Genomic DNA, 19,448 nt, shown 5'->3' with positions numbered 1-19,448 from the left:
TTAACAGTGTAGTGCATCAAACGCACGTGTACGAAGCGGAAGTGCTAAATAAAATAAAAAACTTTAATTCATCTGTCAAGATATGCATAACACAAAAAAGTTGCGCATCTCATCACACTTTACCCAAGCAAAGCAAAGCTCCTGTAAATAAAATGACTGCCCTCGAGACTGACTGTTTTGAGCTGAGTGACTTGTCGTTGGACGATGCGATGATCGAGTATGCTTACTATGGGTATGGTATGGTCTACCTCGAACACCCTTGGAAAGAGTTTAAAGAGTACTACAATTGTCAAGAAACACCGACCGCATTGTTCGACAGATTTTGGGACGACATTGTTCCGAACCTTAACAATTACGAAAAAATACAGAATACGCCTGCTATTGCGATGATTATATCACGAATTCATAATCCACGAATATATCCACCACGTCGTCCAAGAAATGTGAGTACCAATTCAACCTTTGATTTTCCATCGTGAAAGTTCACAGACTGTCGGGCATTTGAAAACTGGAGCAAATTCGGAACGGTTTTCAGATGGCTTTCCTTAAGTCTTGTCACATGATTGGACAGAAACATTTTCGTTCGATTTTGTGTGTAGCACAAGGCATCTGAAGAGCGTTTTATAAATCGCTTCACTTTTCACATGACCGAAAGGACGTTCGGTCAACTTTGTCCAATTTATTATAATCTTTGAACGTTGTCACTGTGCGCTGAACTTTCTGATTCTACTTTCAGTACGATAATGTAGATGAGATATCGCTGTTCGCGTTCGAACAACAACAGAATAAAGCAATACAAGAAAAGATATTCAACGATCCAAAGATGTTGGCACTTAAAGCTAATTGTCACGATTATATCAATAATCTCTCAGGTGAGCAAGATATCCCGATGGAAAGTCCAAATCCACCCAGCAGTTCTCAGCAATCAACCACGAGACAAAGTAATCGGCAATTGTCTAGCCATTCTCAGATGAGTCGTGGAACACAGAGGCGTCGGCGTGCAAGTCGAGATTCAAGAAGCAAGCATACAGAGCTCGCATCATCAATTCCCAATTTGTCAACTATTATTGAAGCGCCTGAGAGAAACGGTGAAAGTGATGGCGAACCTCCTAGCAGAAGACGTCGCAGTGCTGACGTCGAATGAGAGTCACCGAGTAAGGATGAGGACAATCAGGACGTTATAATGAGTCGCACATTTTGTGCAAATTCCTCTGATTAAAACATTCGTTTGATCATAATGCTAGAGTTTCATTTGTCTACATGTGTTGGAGAGTGAGCGCAACGTCCAAAGTTCTACTCCGTCTTTGTGGATTTGTCAAGTCAAGAAGAAGAAGGTATGAGTTGCACTGCCACAGTCTACGATTTAATTTGTGAACAGTAAAATTACAATAATGATGTGACGCAAAACAATGGAAGCAATTTTTTTGGTGTAGTTGAAATGGGGTCAGGGTCAGTGTCGCAGAAAACTCATCAATTTTGATACTATTTTCCCTGGTTATTTCCAAGCCAAAAATGATGATGAAATTTGCTTCATAACATCATAACAGAATTTAGCTGGGTTTCTTGGTTACCTTCTGGACTCAGTGATACGTAAGGTCGGTCTAGTAATAGTAGGTCGGTTTGCAAGAAACAACGATTTAGATTATTTGGAACTCGTTCAGTAACAAAAAATTCGTTATCCAAAGTGAAGATTTTGACATATTTTATATGAAAGAAGTGTCAAAATCGTCACCAGTGAAACTTAACAAAGAGTTTCTAAACAAGCTGGAATTTATATCCATTACCTGATTCGATAAACTTATCATCTAACGATCGTTTTTTTCTGTCAGAACTGATCTACTATTTACTTACTTTAACAAAATTTGTTCCGTAACTTTTCAAGCCTAACAAGAAAGAATCCCGAAAATCTCAAAGCCTAACGCAATTACATAAAGGACCGCACAAGTATGGAGTATATTTGAAATAAACCGCACTAATCAATACATTGTATGGAATGAACAATACAATTAATGGTTCCAGTTATTTTTTTTTTGCCCTGTCCAAATGCGGCCATTCGACGTCATTAGGTATTGTTCGATAGAATCAGTTATTTTTTCCCGAATACAATTATTAGTTGAAAAGAAGTCGAAAGAAATTGTAGCCCACAACAATTGTTTCTTCGAATTCACGATAACCTTCACATATGCCCACAAAATCACAGAAACATCGGATGTTATGTTGAAAATACATTTTCGTATTTTTTCTTTCTTCCTACATTAATATATCGTATCATCTGACATTAGAAAGAAATACAGATTTTTACACAGTATTATCGTTCACTGAAGCACATATGTGTGTATACGCACATTACAGTGTACGGTGTATGTATATGCTTGCATTATGTTACAAGGATGATTTTTTTTTATTACTCTGTTACAGTAGATACATGGCATGTATTTATATAGTTTGAGTAGAGAATGATTGATTTCTTCTTTTCCGCCACATTTTTGTCACTTTGACATATTTTTCTCAAGCATTGTATAATTAGATATATTGTGTATGTTACGTACGGTACACACGAGATTTGATGGTGATATACACGACACATATGTTTATATTCATTTTATCAACGGCAACGGACACTTTCTGTTTTATATACAAATATTTAGAATGTCGTGACAAGTCGGGGACTGAACTGTAGGGTTACCATTCGTCCTCTTTTTAGAGGACATGTCCTCTTTTTTCGTCTCGTTCTTCTTTTTTACAAAAATTCTAAGAACATCACTTTTTTGATGAAAACGTCCTCTTTGTCCTCTTTTTTCAGGTCTTCTTTTTTAAGTAAATTTAATACCTAAAAAACGAAAAATGTTCGCTGCGCGGCATTAACTAATGTTCTTCTCTGTCAGAGAATCTCTAAAAGGTAATACAACAAACTCTTCTCATAAAAAAAAAAAAATCGCTCGCTCCGCTCGCATTCTTTACCTAATTCTTTCCTTACATTAAAACAAAAGTTAGTAATTTTACCAGAAAGAAAATAGTGTAGCGTTGTGTGAAATACCAAAGATCACGCAATGATAAGGTAAAACAAATTCGGTATTCAGATAATATGGAGTGGATGTTATCACTCAGAAGGAATCCAAAAGAATATCAGGACTATTTCAGTGCATATTGCACAGAGCATTTTTGAATTTTTTGTTTTCAGCATGAACTGTGGTGTAAATTACACAATAGTTGCACAAAGTGAATGTACAGTCGTTGTAATTCCGCGTCAGAAATTCACTTTTCGTCCTCTTTTTTGAATGTGAAGGCGTCCTCTTTTTGTCCTCTTTTTTGACGCCGAAATGTCCTCTTTTTCAAAATTGAAAAATGGGAACCCTACTGAACTGAGACCTATAAAGACTGGAATATTTTGGAATATGTCGCTGAATGATATTTGCGATCATCCATAAATGCCGTGCGCTCTAATGAAATCACGGTAAGGTGTGATGCGCCATGTCAAGGGTATAGGAAAATCATGGACGGTACGAAATCTATGGACGGCATATACCAACGACGTCTACTGGGATAGTATGATCTGGAGGATCACACATTAATATTACATCGAAAGTTACTTAAAAACAAAAGTAAAATTTCAAACTGAAATGAAATTGAAGTCTCCATCTCCAGATTTGGTAGTGGTACAATTATAAACCAATACCAAATAACTGAACCTAAAAAAATCCATGGAGCTCGTAACTGACCTGTTTGCCCTATTGACTTATAATCTGATACATTTGTATGGGAATTTTGGTAGAGTTTTCGGAAACCAGTTACATGTCCGTAGTGATCGTTTCAAAGAAGCCTTATACCACTAAGCAGCCCCGTTCAGCCTCCACTGTCTTCGTCGTTATGTACAAACGCGAGTCAAGGTCTGTGTAAGGTTTTTCACAACGCAGCCGAGAGAATTGTCATTTTCTACCCTTCGCTGAAACTTCGGAAGTCTTTGTTCTGAAAAACGTTGTATTTGATACGGAAAGAAAAATTGGACATTATGCTTTTTCTCGGGTGACAACAACCTAGAAATGCAATTTCCAACTTTTCTTTCCTCGTTGAACAAATAACTATTTTTAAAAACCCAATAAAATCTACCATAAAATGACATTTATCTTCATATTTTCACCTGTGTTACCACGTCTGAGGAATTCTTCCGACAAAAAATCAAAAATTATTTTTTAAGTCCTAGCAAGTGGACCTGGACATAGACTTTCTTCCTTTAAAAATTTACATACTGTCACCGAATATTTTTCTGACTTGCCGTCTGTAAAAAAATTCTGACACCAAAAGAAACAAAAACCAAAAATCGGCCCATAACTCATTCGAATTACAAATATACAGAAATTCAATTTCAAAACTGTGCATAAGTGTAGAATGTTCAACCACAAGTTACACATTTGTCGCCAGAAGAGGATATAAATTTCTGCATCAAATATATATAGAGCTACGTATATTCCACCTCAATAACATTTCGCCATACCATAATACAAATTTTACACGATAAATATACGAAGTGTTATCTCAAAGAGAGGTGTTATCCTGGAATATATAGACGTATACACACACCACACATATTATATGTTTGTGACGTGGATATTACTTCAAACATTATGTCTGAGTAGTAGATAGTAGATAGTGTACACATATATTCGATGATTTTCATTTTATAATAATGCATAAAGTGTTGGATGCAAAATTTATAGCGCCTGTAAAATCAACCGAAACTTCCGAGAACAACGTTTCCTCGGTTTTGTTAAGTGGATTTTATGTATGCGGATTTTGCATGCAAACGTATTGTTGTACAAGCTATGGAATTGTGTTTGGATTTTTTTTTTGTAAAATTGAAATTTAAACCCAGTCATCAAAATATTGATAATCATCGCCGGTTGTGCTTATTTAAGGTCAGAATTGTAGCGAGCGAGTCGCGTTGAAGAATAATTGGACGACATTTGGACGATTTTCTTTTCGAAATTGAAAAAGTCCATTGGAACCATAACACTTCAGTTTTTTACTGCCCTTTTTCGAGGTAGGTCTGTTTGTTCGACTGTGTTGATAGTAGAACAAACCAGCATAATCCACTCGTTTTACTCTTACAGGTGCACACGAAAAAATGTTATTCCTCATTGTCATTGACAAAAAAAATTAAATTGTTCGTACAATATTCATTATCTAAATTTAATTTTTGTTGTGCAAATAACGGGAATGACAATTACATTAGTTACTAACCGACACAAATTGTACTTAGTTGGATAAATAAATAACTCTGTGTGGAAATCACTTAAAGCCGACGAACAGTAATTTTAGTAATGTCATTAGAATTTGCGCCTGATGTGTAAGCACTTCAATAAAAAAAAAACAATTAAATAAACTTTTCACCGTCTGGTGATCAACTGCTTATTGTACGAATAATGAACACTGTTGAGACAACCACCTTACGAGTCTCTGTGTAAGGCAGGAAGTTTATTTTCAGCGTTTGGGAATTTTAGGATTATGTGGGTGCATCGTTCACCTTCCGCTCTGTACACACGTCAAAACCAAATCTCGAAACCAGTACGTAATCTACTATTACTTATGTATCCTTCATTCAGATGGTTTTCAGCTGATCAAACTAGAGTGGTTTTAAGTCTTTAAATAATTACAAGATCTTTAAATAACTTTAAATAACTACAATGCGCGTGCTTGTAACTACTTCACCTGGATAAACAGGTGTAGGCACTTTTGTTTGTTTGAAAAACAGCTGAAACGAAATAAGTTACTTATTTCAAAGTCGCCGAATTTAGCAACTCGAAAAATGATAAGAACCAAAAATCTAAAATAAATTTTCTTGTTAACCTGGCCTATTGAACATTTACTGATACTCTTCTTCAGGTCGTACTATAGCCTTCATACTAACCTTCCAAAGCACGCGCCTAATTCTAAGGTTCAAAACAAACGAAAGTCTAGTCTATATCATATGTGAAGAGAAACAACGACAAAAATAAGCGTAGAAATCTGGTGAAAGTGATCCTTTATACCAAAATATAGACTGTTAAGATCAGAGCGAGAAAACCGAAGACAAGTTATCATAACTTGCCTTGGGGTACTTGTCAAAGGATTTGCTTCTTTTTCAACGTGGTACGTTGAGAGCGAGAGGACAGAAGACCAGTTTATTTTAACTTGCCTTGGGGTACTTGTCCAAATATCTTCTTCTCTTTCATCATATCACTCTATTTGTTAAGCTTCCATTCAGAGTAAAAGAAGTAATAGTTTCTTATACTGTTTGAACGGTTAATGACCAGTATATCTATGCAGAACCAAACTTCATAATTTATTCATCGAAATGTTGTGTTGCTGATGTATTCCTAATTTATATTTGAATTTGCTTCTTAAATCCCACCAAACTTTAACGATGACTTTAAGCGTTACAGAGGTAAAAAAACTTATTCCTAATATGTTTCATAAAAAGCTTCAAGACCTTGCTTATATTCACTTTGGACATATTGGCCATGTGTTTTACCAAAAACCATAGATTTTGATTGCCTACCACAGAGTGTAAGCGTTATTGAAATCTGATTACCAGGTGTAACAATTTTAAGTCGTACACATGAAAAATTGTAGAAAAAATCAGTGTAGCTGTGATAGATGAATTATTTATGATAAACGTCTGTCATTGTAAATATCAAAAGTTTAAATGACATGGCGGTATTTCAAAAATAAATGGTTTTGTCATTAGAAAGCTTCATATATTCAATTATGCGCTGCATAAAAAAACCTAAAAATGCAAATAATATTGCATTCACCTTCGATATAATTAGAGAGCTGCACACGTTTCTATGATAATTTCTATCTCGTTATTGAAACAAAAACAGTATACAAATAGAAGCGAACGAATAAAAAAAAAATAGCAAAGCCATTCCTTTGTATCATACATAAAAACTGCAATTATTTAACATGATGTCCGCACGTTGTTGCAATTAGTGAACTAAAATTGCATTTTTATATGCAAATTAGACTTTACTGATGTCATAAATATACGAAAAAAAGGTAGATTTAAATTCGGTTACAAAGCAAATTAATAGCAACATTGTATGTAGCATTTAATATGATTGCAGTGTTCCAGGTCAATTCGTTTTGCTTGTACCGACTTGAGTTTTACACGAGTAGAAACAGGTGAATTGTGTAGAATTATTTATTTCCCCTGAGGGAATGAATGATGTCAATAGAAACTTAGAGTTACACATAGGACGTTCTCTGGTAATAGAAAATAGTTCTTTATTGTCACTTCTTTTTAGACTAGTGTGAAGTACCAAATTCTCTCGTAGAAAATATGTGGGAGACGGCCAGTTGAGAATACCGAGAAAAAACCTGGTTTAGTACCATCCATAACCATGAAGTTTTTTTGATGTTGTTACTTAAAATTATACTTTTCACAGAATTTACAACCGAATCAATCCCGATCGAAAGTGATCGTTTTTTTATGTGACTTCAAAATTAATAGACGAAATTCTTCATATTTAAGGTTTTTACGTGTTACGGCATGTTTCATTTTAATTTACATTGCCTAATCACGTAAAGCATTGTACTTACGAGGTTCCAAGTTGTTATTTGACAAGTGGGGAATACAGCCCTCCCCTTCGGGTCGGAACCTCGGAAGTAATATACTATTAAAAAAGAGCCGGTTCTTTAAATTAAAAAAAGTTTGCACCGTAAATGTAGCTAACTTTGACCGGGGAACATGCTTTGGAGTCTTAAATCGTATATAGTTCGATATACGGAATTGATTACATTCCCAAAAATTGAGAGGTATAACGAACCATGCAAAATTTATGACGCCAGTGCATCTTCACCGGTCATAATTGACGCTTTAACAGTGATGAAAAAATCATTTTTTTCAAGACCGGCTCTAGGGCTGTCTAAATGGATCTTCTTATTTTTTTCTAACTTTCTTATGTGAAGTAACTCAGACTTTAGACTTGATTTTGAATGAGATATACAAGAAAAACATGTATGTAACACTAAGATTGATTTATTTTACAAATCAAAAACAACTACAAAAGAACTTGATTTCGATATCTCCTAAAAGACATATTATTAGTAGAATTGCAGCGCACACCATACACCACTATATAACAAGATCTACAAAAAGTGCAAACTCGGAAATGACCTTTTCTTCATTGCGTTATTTTTGTCACAATCTCGCTTCAAGACTGAATGACGACATTGTTTTTCATTTGTGTGATGTCTTTAAATAGAAAATCTACACTCTTTCACACAAATTGTTCAATGAACAATTGCTGCTGCACTAATGAAGTACGTTTGTGTCACCAGCGATGAAAAATACATAAAAATCGTTTGGTCGGAAATGAAATAAGTTTTAAAAAAAAAACTTCGACGGAAAGAATAGTAGATAGAATAGTACTATTGGTTGATGCAAGGGGTTCCATAAACTTTACAAAAATGCTTAAATGATGTAAAACATTTTGTAACAAACACTGGGAAGTAAATACTTCGAACAACAGAAGTAGCAGATCTAGTGATTGTACTACCATGATGCGATTACTGTTTGTTGAAAATGTTTAATTTAACGCTTCCGCAAGATTCTCTAAATGATTTTTTGCACAATTAATTTCAAGACCAAAGCAACAGGGGACAAAACGACTCGGATCTTGTGGCATCTGAAATTTTCATTACAAGAATTTGACTATTACCTTTCACACTATGTCCTCGCTATTTACTTTACTTTGTGACTTAATTGATACTTAATGAGCAGTCGCTAAATATTAACAAATATCTAGATTCCTAAATTATTACCCTTTAAGAAACGGAAAATGCATGGTGTTGTAATCATTAAATTTGTTGCTTCCTTTGCAGTTTGATAGAGTAGGGCTTAACGCAGAATTCTTCTTTTTATAAGGACAAATCAGCAGTAAGTCACTGAATCTCTTATTTTTGTCGTGGCTCGCGATAACAAATGATTGTTTCTGAAAGGTTCACTTTCCTCTAACTTTTTATCAAACAAAATATATTTTGCTGGTCACCTCTGTCTTAATTTTTCGTTAAAAACAACTTGCAAAAAGTAGTTCCGTAACCTCTTGGCCAGAGAGTTTCATCTTAAAAACAAATAACTCGTTCGAAAAGCAGTTAAAATTGGCACTGCCATTCTCCAATTTAATTATTTTGATGATACATATTACGTTCACAATGACATTTTGTGCTACAACATTTTCTGTAATAAATTACTGGTGAACAAATAAGTGAGTGGCCAGTTCAGCAAGTCAACGAGGTTAAAATGTTTATTTTGTCGAATGGCTTTCAATTGAAAAAATAGGTATACAACGTTGGTAAGTTATTGTACACAAACAACATTCATCTTGTTTACAATAATTCTGTTTTAGAGATTTTTCGAGACAAGTTCCAGCTCTTCAAACACATGATAATAAAGTAATTATTTGTGAATAATACGATTTTGTATTGAATCGTACAGTTGATTTCTCAGAGATGTGTGCAGTCCGATTTTCCATTTATTTTACTTTTGAACTTTTCATTATATTACTGTAGGTCCGAGCAGCAAACTAAATTTACTTCTTTTTTTTCATTTTTTATTTATTTTAAGCTGTGTGTATACATACAATAATATGTATAGTAACCACCTGTAATAAAATTAATTTTTCAAAAAATCATTAATTATATTAATCTGCCATGAAAAGAAATTCGAGCAGAGAAAACATTTGTGTTGATAATATATAACATAGACACAATTGCCATTTAAAAGGAAGATTAAACATCATTTTTCAATTTTTAAGGTATTGTGTGTCTATTTAGAAGGGAGAAGAAAAAAAATATTCACAACAGAAATACGGTACATTATTCAAATTTATGAATTAATAATCTGGGCATCGTATGTGTATATAATTTAATAATAGTGAACTTGTTGAAGAAGCTGCAATCTATTGTTGTCGATGTGTGTTTCTACCGTCTGATTTTTTTTTTCGTTGAAAGAGATGAAAGAGATGTCCACTGTCCGTTCAAAAAAAAAACCGGAGGGACGAAAGTTTTTTTTTTCAAAAAAAAAATTAGCGACTAGGTATTTCTGTATCAATGTCTCAACGTACGCAAGGTGAACAATGCCAAAGGAAACGGATCTGAAAAGGTTGCCTATTTTTAATACGCTGCAGACACACTCATAATATACCATCTGTATTTTGAATAAAAATTTATGAAAAATGGATTATTGATTGTATGTCATGCATGATATACGATCAGGAATGCAAGTGAAGGTTGATTTTTTTTTTTATCATTTCGACGGCAATTACTTTTTTTTGTCTTTAATGCAGTCTTGCTGACGAACTGAAATAAACAACGGGAACTGGTGATGATACCAATTTAGATTTGTGGGGGGCAGGTGAAGAGAACATTTGAAACGAACTAATTATATAAAATAAATTGTGCTAAAGCTTTGCAAAGGACTACAGATGGAATACGCAGCAATTTTTTTTTCGCTGTACCGGAAGAGGATATTATAGTTATTTTACGCTGATTGTCTTCATAAGCAAGAACAAAATGCTGAAACATTTTTCCCATTCACAAATTACGCACATGAAACATTAAGAATCTCAGACCTTGATCCCCCTGCATACGTTAAAAGGTATGAAGACGAAAATTTATGAATAGTTCGCCTACACCTGAGTGTTCTATGAGCGTAACTCTGGGAGGTACAGACGTCTATTTTCTACACATAAAATTTACGTCAGCGATAGTACTATACGCACATTGATAAACCAAAATTTTATGCATGCCAATATAACCTTCAGTACTCCCAGAGAAAACAATTTATTCTCTCAGACCACTCAACTGCTTCTACTGATTTGATTTGTTTCGCTTGGCCCATCCTATCTTTAAAGCGTAGTTTTTCAATAGACCCTTCAACATTCGAAGGACTAAAGCTTACTGCTAACTAACTTTTTCGAATCTGAGATTTTCAATTCAATGCAGTGGCAATTAGCTGGTAATTTATACTTTCGAATTGAAAATTTTGAGTTCAAGTGCATTGTACAAGGGCTGCGTTAGTAACGCTGATCATTAGCATCTCTAATAACGGCGCTAGAAGCCCATGTTAACCCGTGAATGTCTTTAAATACTTTTAAATTCGTAAACGTTCGTTTCACTAACTAACTAAAACGGCCGGTTTATTTTACATTGTTTTTTCTTTCGTCTTCCCTAAATCGAAAATCACGGTCAATCAGAATTATTGGTAGTCTAAAAACGTCTACTTATCATATACAATGTAATTAATAGAACAACCATGACTAAATCAAATTTTTAATGCTTCAAATTCAAACAAAAACAAAAAAAAAATATTAAAGCTCTTTACAAATTGTCTAATTTTCATCTACGTGCTCCGTACACAATAATTCACAAATTACACTGAACTTTGGTGGTAGAGTCTATTCAACGTAATCTATTTTAAAATGAATTCAAGAGCCCACATACGAAGCGTCGTCGTCGTACACGGTTGTACACATACACAACTCACTATTTCACATCGGTGGTGGAGAGAAAGAGAATATTTTAAGTATTATACTACCTAGGTATGTAATGAAATAAGTTATGTGATTAGGTGGTTAGTTATATGGTGTCTACATTTACGAATTTACATTTATAATTTTATCGTGGTACACTTTTCATAGACCCCGTTCTCATACAATATGGAAAACTAGATGTTTATCTTGTGACAACGGGATAAGATATATTCAATTTGCGGTTTATGTTATATTGTGCATACATTTTCTATATTTAGCACTTTCGGTGGTAAGAATAATATATGTGAATTGAGTGCATAAAACGGGGTTGTAATAAGAGGGATCAGAGATTTCGTTTATCTTGTTAACATTGTGTTAATTTATCTCTGTACTTTCTCTATGGATGTGTGTACTGTACACCACATTCGGCTGCTGTTATGACTATGATTCTTCGTCTTTTTTAAAGAAAATATTTTTACGAGTTTAAAAATTAAAAGAATTTTATCAATATAAAATTGAAATATTATTTCACGACCATAAAAAACACACTCCATATATTATGTATGTATAACACACCATTCAAACACATATCCGTGCCGAGATCGAACCGAACGATTTATTTAGAAATGGGGTGTAAGATGATCTCAAACAATATTTTCACCCTAAGAGAAAACAATAACCATATGCTGTTACGGCTGCAATGGTGCAACTTTTATTCTATTTTTTTTTTACCCTTCGCTTTATTTAAACGCTTTGCGAAAAGAATATAAATATATTAAGAATAAATATCAAAAAAACGTGTGCTCCGTCTTTTTTTTTGAAAAATCGTCTCCTCGTATGGTTGATTATAATAATATGAAAAATTAACTTTTCTCACTTGTTTGAATTGTAAATGATATTAAAAGTCAAATATTAGTTGTTTTGAATAGGTAAAAGTGATTGAGATGTGATGATAAATGATCGTCTACTTGAGAGAGTGTACGGCTGTATTGGATTAGGGACATGTAATACGCTCGATTTTCTGTTCAGCAATGACAATTTTTTTTAATTGAATTTCACAATGAGCAACAGTTTAATCTTATTAAGTTGGTTGGAAGGTGTTTTTCAGTATATATACACCACAGCCTTCGACGATTTTGATGAGCAAAGTTAATGAAAAAAAAATGTTTACAAGTTGGGGTAACTTACACGGAAGTGGTATTAATGGATCGATATTATGAATGGGAGATGGCACTATTAATAATGGAATTAATTAGTTCCAGTGTTTCATCCACTGCTTGGTTTTAGGGATTATTTTTGGAAAACCATTTTTTCGCCTCTCCTCAGAATTTCAATGTGAGAAAATTGAGGAAAAACATTCCCTGTTTATCAGTAAGGAAGAAAGAGTATTGGTATTGGATATTTTCAGCTGAAATCGGAATCACGACTCACATTTACACAGCATGACAACATGTCTAATCTGATCTAGAAATTCTATTCAAACAGCCACACATCAACTTCAACAATTTCTTCAATTTGTAAGTGCCCTGGTATTTAAAATTTAAAAATTAGATTTTGGATGTACATTAAAATTGCCCAATTTTAACGAGTAACTCGTAGAAAGTACGTTTTAAATGTACAATTTACGGATGAGTAAACCATTGGTCTTATCGTGTTTTTGGGAGTTTTTTCTTAATCCGTACTTATCAGGTGACAGTTGTAATTTCTATATTTGACACGTGAGACGCCTATAACACTGTATGTATATCCTCAAACAAGTTAATTTTGATGTGGTTAGCCAATGCTTAGATTTGTTAAGTAAAAACTATTTGCTGGCGGAAGACTGCCAAAATGATTCATAGTGTCATGTCAGTTATCAATATAAACGTTCCTTTTTATAGATTTGGCCGACCTTGATCGGTAATTATATGTTTGATTGTTCAATTGCAGAATAAAAGTTTAATAAAATTTAAAAAAAAATCGACAAACATTTTGATAATTAGAGACTTAAAAAACACAACCATGTTACTGGCCCAATCAATGGTTGTTTCGAAATTACATTCACTCTTCTCAGCAGCCGGTTAGTTCAGCTAGTACGTCTGAACCTGGCAAGTAAGAAGTGCTGGGTTCAAATCCAGTGCAAACTTTTTTTTTATTTGGGCGACTGAAACGTGGAACTTTTTTTTGGGTGTAGGAACCGGCTAAGTCCATAGAGTTTGACCCGATTGACATATTATTGGGCTTAGGCCTGTCTTTCGATCGTTAAACTGATAAAAATAAATAAAATAAATAAAGTATAATTAATGACTGAGTGCAAAGTCATTGTGAACTTATGAAATGAAATCAGTTGGACCTCTTATAATAGTAGATTACATTGTATGCTGCGCAAGTAATTCATTACATGAGGTAAATTCGCTTGTATTTTTTTGAGCAACAAGCTGCGGTTGCTCAAAAACACAAAATTGTTACATCATGTAATGAATTACTTTCCAATGTATTCTAGTTTATTGCATGCCCCATGCAAAAGTTGAATATCACGTAAATTTAACCGAAAATATTCTTCCCGTAATGACTCATTACACAATTTTTCCATAGGAAAAACTGCTATGTAATGGTCAACTTTCGCATGAGGCTGACAATAAGAATTAGTTTCTGAACTAGAACACTTTCAGTCTCCAAATCTTTTAAATTTTAGTCATTAATTTCATATCGATTGCCCACGGTTAAACTAACTGTGGAACTAAATAAGAACTGATGGTTTGCACCATGTTACCTAACTAAATCTAACAAAACAAAGATCTCATTTTTTTCAATTTCCAGTGAAAAATGTGTCAATTACAATAATATTCTGCTACAGCCGGAAAACTCCTTCAATCTGTAAAGGTAACCTTCTTATCAAGATATTCGACTGGAAGTTTTCCTTCACAATGATTCCCATTCACATAAGTAATATAAATGCTTTAAATGTTTAGAGGGTTATTTCGCTTTCTGAAATTCATGTTATAAACACATTTATTCATATTTATTCAAAAGGGACCTGTCGTCGACACATTTTTAGATTTTGACAATAAAAAATGATTTCATATTTTAGTGTACTTAAGGAGACTACATTCGTTTTCCGAAATTTTTATGTTAACGGTCTTATACACGGTTCAACTGTGACTCTCCGCACATATAACTTTTATTCATATAACCAAATATATACAGTGAAGGTCTATGCCACCGAGACAGTTGTGTGGTATAGGTTGAGGTCACACAAATTATATGGTAAAACAAATGTTTAAATTTCAGTGTTCATACCGAGTACGAATGCGTATAATAATACACAAAAGAAAAAAAAACATTTTTTTTATATTTTAAATCAACGCAAAGAATATCGGAATACCCCTTAAGAAACCGAAATTGTGGAAAACATCATTAATCATTTAAATGGTTCAAAATACATAAATTTTTTTCTGTTTCTTCAAGCAACATTGCAATAGTATACATTTTATGCTGTAGAATATACATATATACTCATTGCTCATAGTACAAAAATGTTCTGAACATCAGATCATACGGTACAACGGTCAACACTTTTCCATATAATAAATGGCGTTTTGTCAATTGTCACACAATAACATGAATTATTTACATTTTGATAATTTTTTTTCTTTTCGTTTTTTTTTTGTTCATCCACAGAATTCTGATTTGTTTTATTGTGCCTTTGTACTTAGACGTACAGGTCGAAAAGATTTTTTTTAAGTGAAATTAATGATTCGTTCAACATTTAGTAATAATTTTTTTTTTTCTGAATTATAAATGAGTTTTATGATTTCATGCCTAGACGGAATAGTCTACTTCAATATCAAGAAGGTTTCTAATCATCTGTTGTAGACTATGTCAACAATGAGCATTGAGCTGTGGGTTAACGTACATGTTAATGAAGTAATAGATTTTGTGCCAACTGCCAGTGACAGAAGTACCAGATCAGATATTAATGGAAGGAATATTAAGTGAGACGATTTAGAATGAAGAGAAATAATTTGAAGTTACGCTCAGCAAGGTTTAGCTGATATTGTAATATTCGAGGGGGAAAACGATTTCACTCATAACACACATTTTATCGTAACAATTCCCAAAATTCCACTTTATTCGATAAATTATGAACGGAAGTCACAGTAATTACGAACCACACAACATTGAACTAGATTTTGTGCAGCGTCATACTTCAAACGAATTTTATTATTTCTATCTAGGTAACAATTTTCAGTTGAATGTCACGCAAAAAATTATGCAATTTCCTATCGTGCACAATTCATTGGACAATGATCGCCCACTAAATTGAAGGATTTAAATTGAATCGCTTCGCTTAGCAATTGATTTCCTTGTTGAATGACTGAAACCCGTAGCAAAGTCTTTACGACATAAATATTTAGCAATGCAGTCATCTGTCACCGACACCAACGACGTAAATTAAAGATGAGATTATGTATAAACGTGATAAACTACAACTCATGAAGTACAAGATTTTATATCAAGCGTTACATTAGGAGGTAACAGATTTAATCTTTATGTAACGATACGCTTAACACGTAGGGGATAATGCTCGGGCGACGGAAATTTATTTTAGAAAATTTGGAGGTATTGACTCCCTTAGCACTTTCCGGTGTGCCTAAAGTTGACAAGTCACAGTGACCGGCAACGTGTTAATGCATCTGTACTAAAACTGTTCATTCTTTTTATCTATAAAAATTGGTATCGTTCGAAGATTCCTACTCTATTTAAATTAAAATGAATTTACTTACATCTTTCGCTTAAATGAAACAAACGACCTGCAAAGCGCAATGACGTCGTTTGCTCAAATGCGTCTTGATATACAAAGAGACTGGTGTCAATGATGCTAAAAACCGTAAACGTTTTTTAATTCACTTATCCGATCAAAAGGGAAAGAACCTTGTAACGATTTAAAGAATGAGAACACGCCAATGGTTTGAGGAAAACGAAACCATCATCTGATTGTTCATTAAAATTTTAAAGGTAAACGATAACCACTCACAGTCACAGATATATACAAAGAAAAATCCGTGCCACAATTGCGATGAAAAATGATTTCAAGTTTACTTATCTAATAGTATTTGATGTTTTCCGCAAACGGTTTTTTGCTTTTATCGTTGAATACATTTTCGATTGGAATCGATAAATATTTTCGGGGATTCCTTTTCAGTTCACCCACCCGTTATTGATATATTTTAATATCGAAAAAAATGTAAAAGAATTACTCCATTCGGATATTTGTTTTATGCATACACATTATGTACTCGATGGTATTATATGCACACACCAACCACCTAACAAGCACGTTAAGCATATTCAAACACGTAAAAATGTCCCTTAATATTAAAGTTTACAGATTTCGAAAGATAGGCATATAAATACTCTTAACTTCTACTTCCATATATTTCCATCATTTCCACCTTGCTCTTCAATATTATATATCGCAAAAGTTAGTCATTACGTTTCGGGAGTATACAAACATTTCATCGATTTACAACATATGGCGGAACCAAACGGTGATGGAACTCTCCTATAGAATATCAGTGCGTTTTCGGGAAACTAACAGCAAATGTGTAACCCATGTTTTATTCAGAATTTTCTATCTATAGCTTTTTATTACATTTCTTGTGAAGTTTTGATGCGAATATTATACAGAGTGAATATATATCTTGCTGGTTTTTTTTTCCTTCTTCTTCGGTTATATATTCAAATATAATGAAAAATATTATTTTTTTTAGTCTTTCAGTTCACGCGGCGGTTGTTTTTTTTTACTTCCTTCGCTATTGCCATTCTCTATCGGAAAACAGTTGAAATGGAAAAAATGGAGAAAAATTAAAATGGCGTGAAGGTTCCCGGTTATAAATATTTACATAATTTCAATTATTATAAACAAAATCTGACGCCAACTTTGGATAGATTGTATATTTAAAAAGCACTTTTTACAATTCCGTTCGGCATGTAGCCATACATCCATACATACATATAGAGAGACACCAGAATATATATTTACTTAATTTCCACCCCAATATTTTCTATAAAGATTTGAGCCCATTTTGATCCAATTTAAAGCTATGCCATCCATTGAGAAATGTGTTTTGATTGACAGCTACAACCCTCTTCTTTTACCGTTATGATATTATGTATTCGATCGATTTGGAAATTTACATACATTTTATGGAAAATGGTCGGAGAGTATTTCGCGTTTGTTTCCAAGTTTGGATGAGGCCTCAAATTCAAATAAAATGAGCAGTGTGACGCAGAGCTTGACTTTATCAATCTCATAAATTGTTCGAACGACGGAAAAACACTCGATCCTGTTGAAGTTTAGGTTTAGTTGATCTTACTAAGATAAACGGCGCTTGGGAGTCGTGAATCGGTTTTCGAACATAATTCGATTGTTGATTGGCTGACCACTAACTCCATAGAAAATGCCGATCTTATTCTTAGAAAAACGAAGGTCACTGACCCATCAACTATTGTACATATCTTATTTAGTGTAAAGTTCTTGGGCAGTGCCGTCTCGACAATTTTAAAAATTTCAACTGAAAGCAACGAGTCCAAAAATCTTGTAACGAGTAAAAGTCGGTTAGTAACCTCGTCTATTTAAAATATCGTAATAGATCGAAAGAAATCTTTTGCTTCATTAGTATCAACATAGATTCTGCTATATGAAACATTACTAACAGGAGTACATTGTTTATTTTTGTCGTTTCGATAAGAGATGATTGGGCGCCTCTGCTAGACAACTTTCTTTTAGAAGTCAATTTAAAGAGCGATGAATATCACCGACAGACAAACGGTTGTCCTCTACTTATGAACTTACTTTTTTGATTTTCCGAAATGTGGAGACTAAATTCCATCCAAAAAATGGTTATGCTTTCCCTTGTTGCTGAGAAGACAACATGTCATATTTCGCTACACAAAACAAAAATCTAAACCTACCCATTTCCGTCATCAATTTCATCACAACTTTCACCAAAATTCCGTTCAGTTTGGGATGTCGTAGTTATATCGGCAACATCAATCGGTAAATACGTAAACGAAACCACTTGACACGAAACCCCTCCAAATGCATATTCAAGCAAAATATCTACAGTAAGTTGGAATTCTCTAGTGGGTTGTCTAATTATCTATTGGCAGAAATTTTGGTCGGACCTGAACAGTTTTGGTTGTTGGGTTCGTATATATTGAGAGCAATCATCTTGATTGTTTGGCTGGTGATGTTGTAAAAATGTTTAAATAGATGAAATCAAAAGTTTCCTGTCGAAAACTAACTGACCAAGATAACAAACTTAGCTTAAAGTTGTGAAAGAAATTTCGAGTTGCCGTATAGACTGTTTAACTCGAGAAAAAAGCCTAGATGAAGCGGGTGGACAATGTCATCATTTTCAACCAAAAACGTTGCATAACTTTACTGTTTTTAAATACTTTTGTATGCAAAATGATGACATCTAGTCCTTTTCACAACTTAAACACTCTATTAGAAGAGCTTTGTATCGGTCACGTTTGTAATGCTCATGTACTTAATTCATAAACTTATTTATGCAAACAATTATGTAAATATTCAATCTGCTACTTCTTTTGTTTTAAGTATCGCTTAATTTTTGATGGTAAATCTTGCATTTTTTCGGGTTTAGGGTTTTGCTATATTAGAGCCCCAGCCAGAGGTCGTTCTCGTTGACGTGATTGTCAATAACAGATGATTAAATGCATCCTTTCTTTCCAAAGTCAGTTTCTTTCGAAAAGGTTCTCTAAAGAGTAATAATTTACCAGAAATTGTGTTAAACGTCCGGCAGATCGGTCTCCTAATCTTTCAAGAGCTTGCATAAGTTTGAATTGGGCGTTCCTCCTTTACTTTCACATGTTTTCAGCCTTAACCCATTGTTATGAAAATCGTTAAAATCGCAATTTTGGCTGAGGGTT

General features: G+C 33.7%; 2 protein-coding genes across 6 annotated transcripts in view; one reads left to right on the top strand and one right to left on the bottom strand.

Moving 5' to 3' along the window:
• LOC119085767 (homeotic protein proboscipedia) overlaps positions 1-19,448 on the bottom strand; it is a 73,201-nt gene that overhangs the window by 14,286 nt on the left and 39,467 nt on the right. The window lies entirely within an intron of this gene.
• LOC119085768 lies at positions 35-1,238 on the top strand. 2 transcript variants are annotated; one of them, XM_037196258.1, is made up of 3 exons: positions 35-443; positions 737-1,014; positions 1,093-1,238. In XM_037196258.1, exons 1-3 carry the CDS (start codon positions 153-155, stop codon positions 1,142-1,144), a joined length of 621 nt encoding a protein of 206 aa, XP_037052153.1. In that variant the 5' UTR covers positions 35-152; the 3' UTR covers positions 1,145-1,238. The 2 variants fall into 2 exon arrangements, with proteins under 2 accessions (XP_037052153.1, XP_037052152.1); XM_037196257.1 differs by having other exon boundaries at positions 36-443; positions 737-1,238.

Source organism: Bradysia coprophila, chromosome X (assembly GCF_014529535.1).
Source record: "Bradysia coprophila strain Holo2 chromosome X, BU_Bcop_v1, whole genome shotgun sequence".
NCBI classification, from domain to species: domain Eukaryota; kingdom Metazoa; phylum Arthropoda; class Insecta; order Diptera; family Sciaridae; genus Bradysia; species Bradysia coprophila.
The sequence above is the reverse complement of the archived record's forward strand: the minus strand, read 5'-3'. Positions and strand labels throughout refer to the sequence as shown.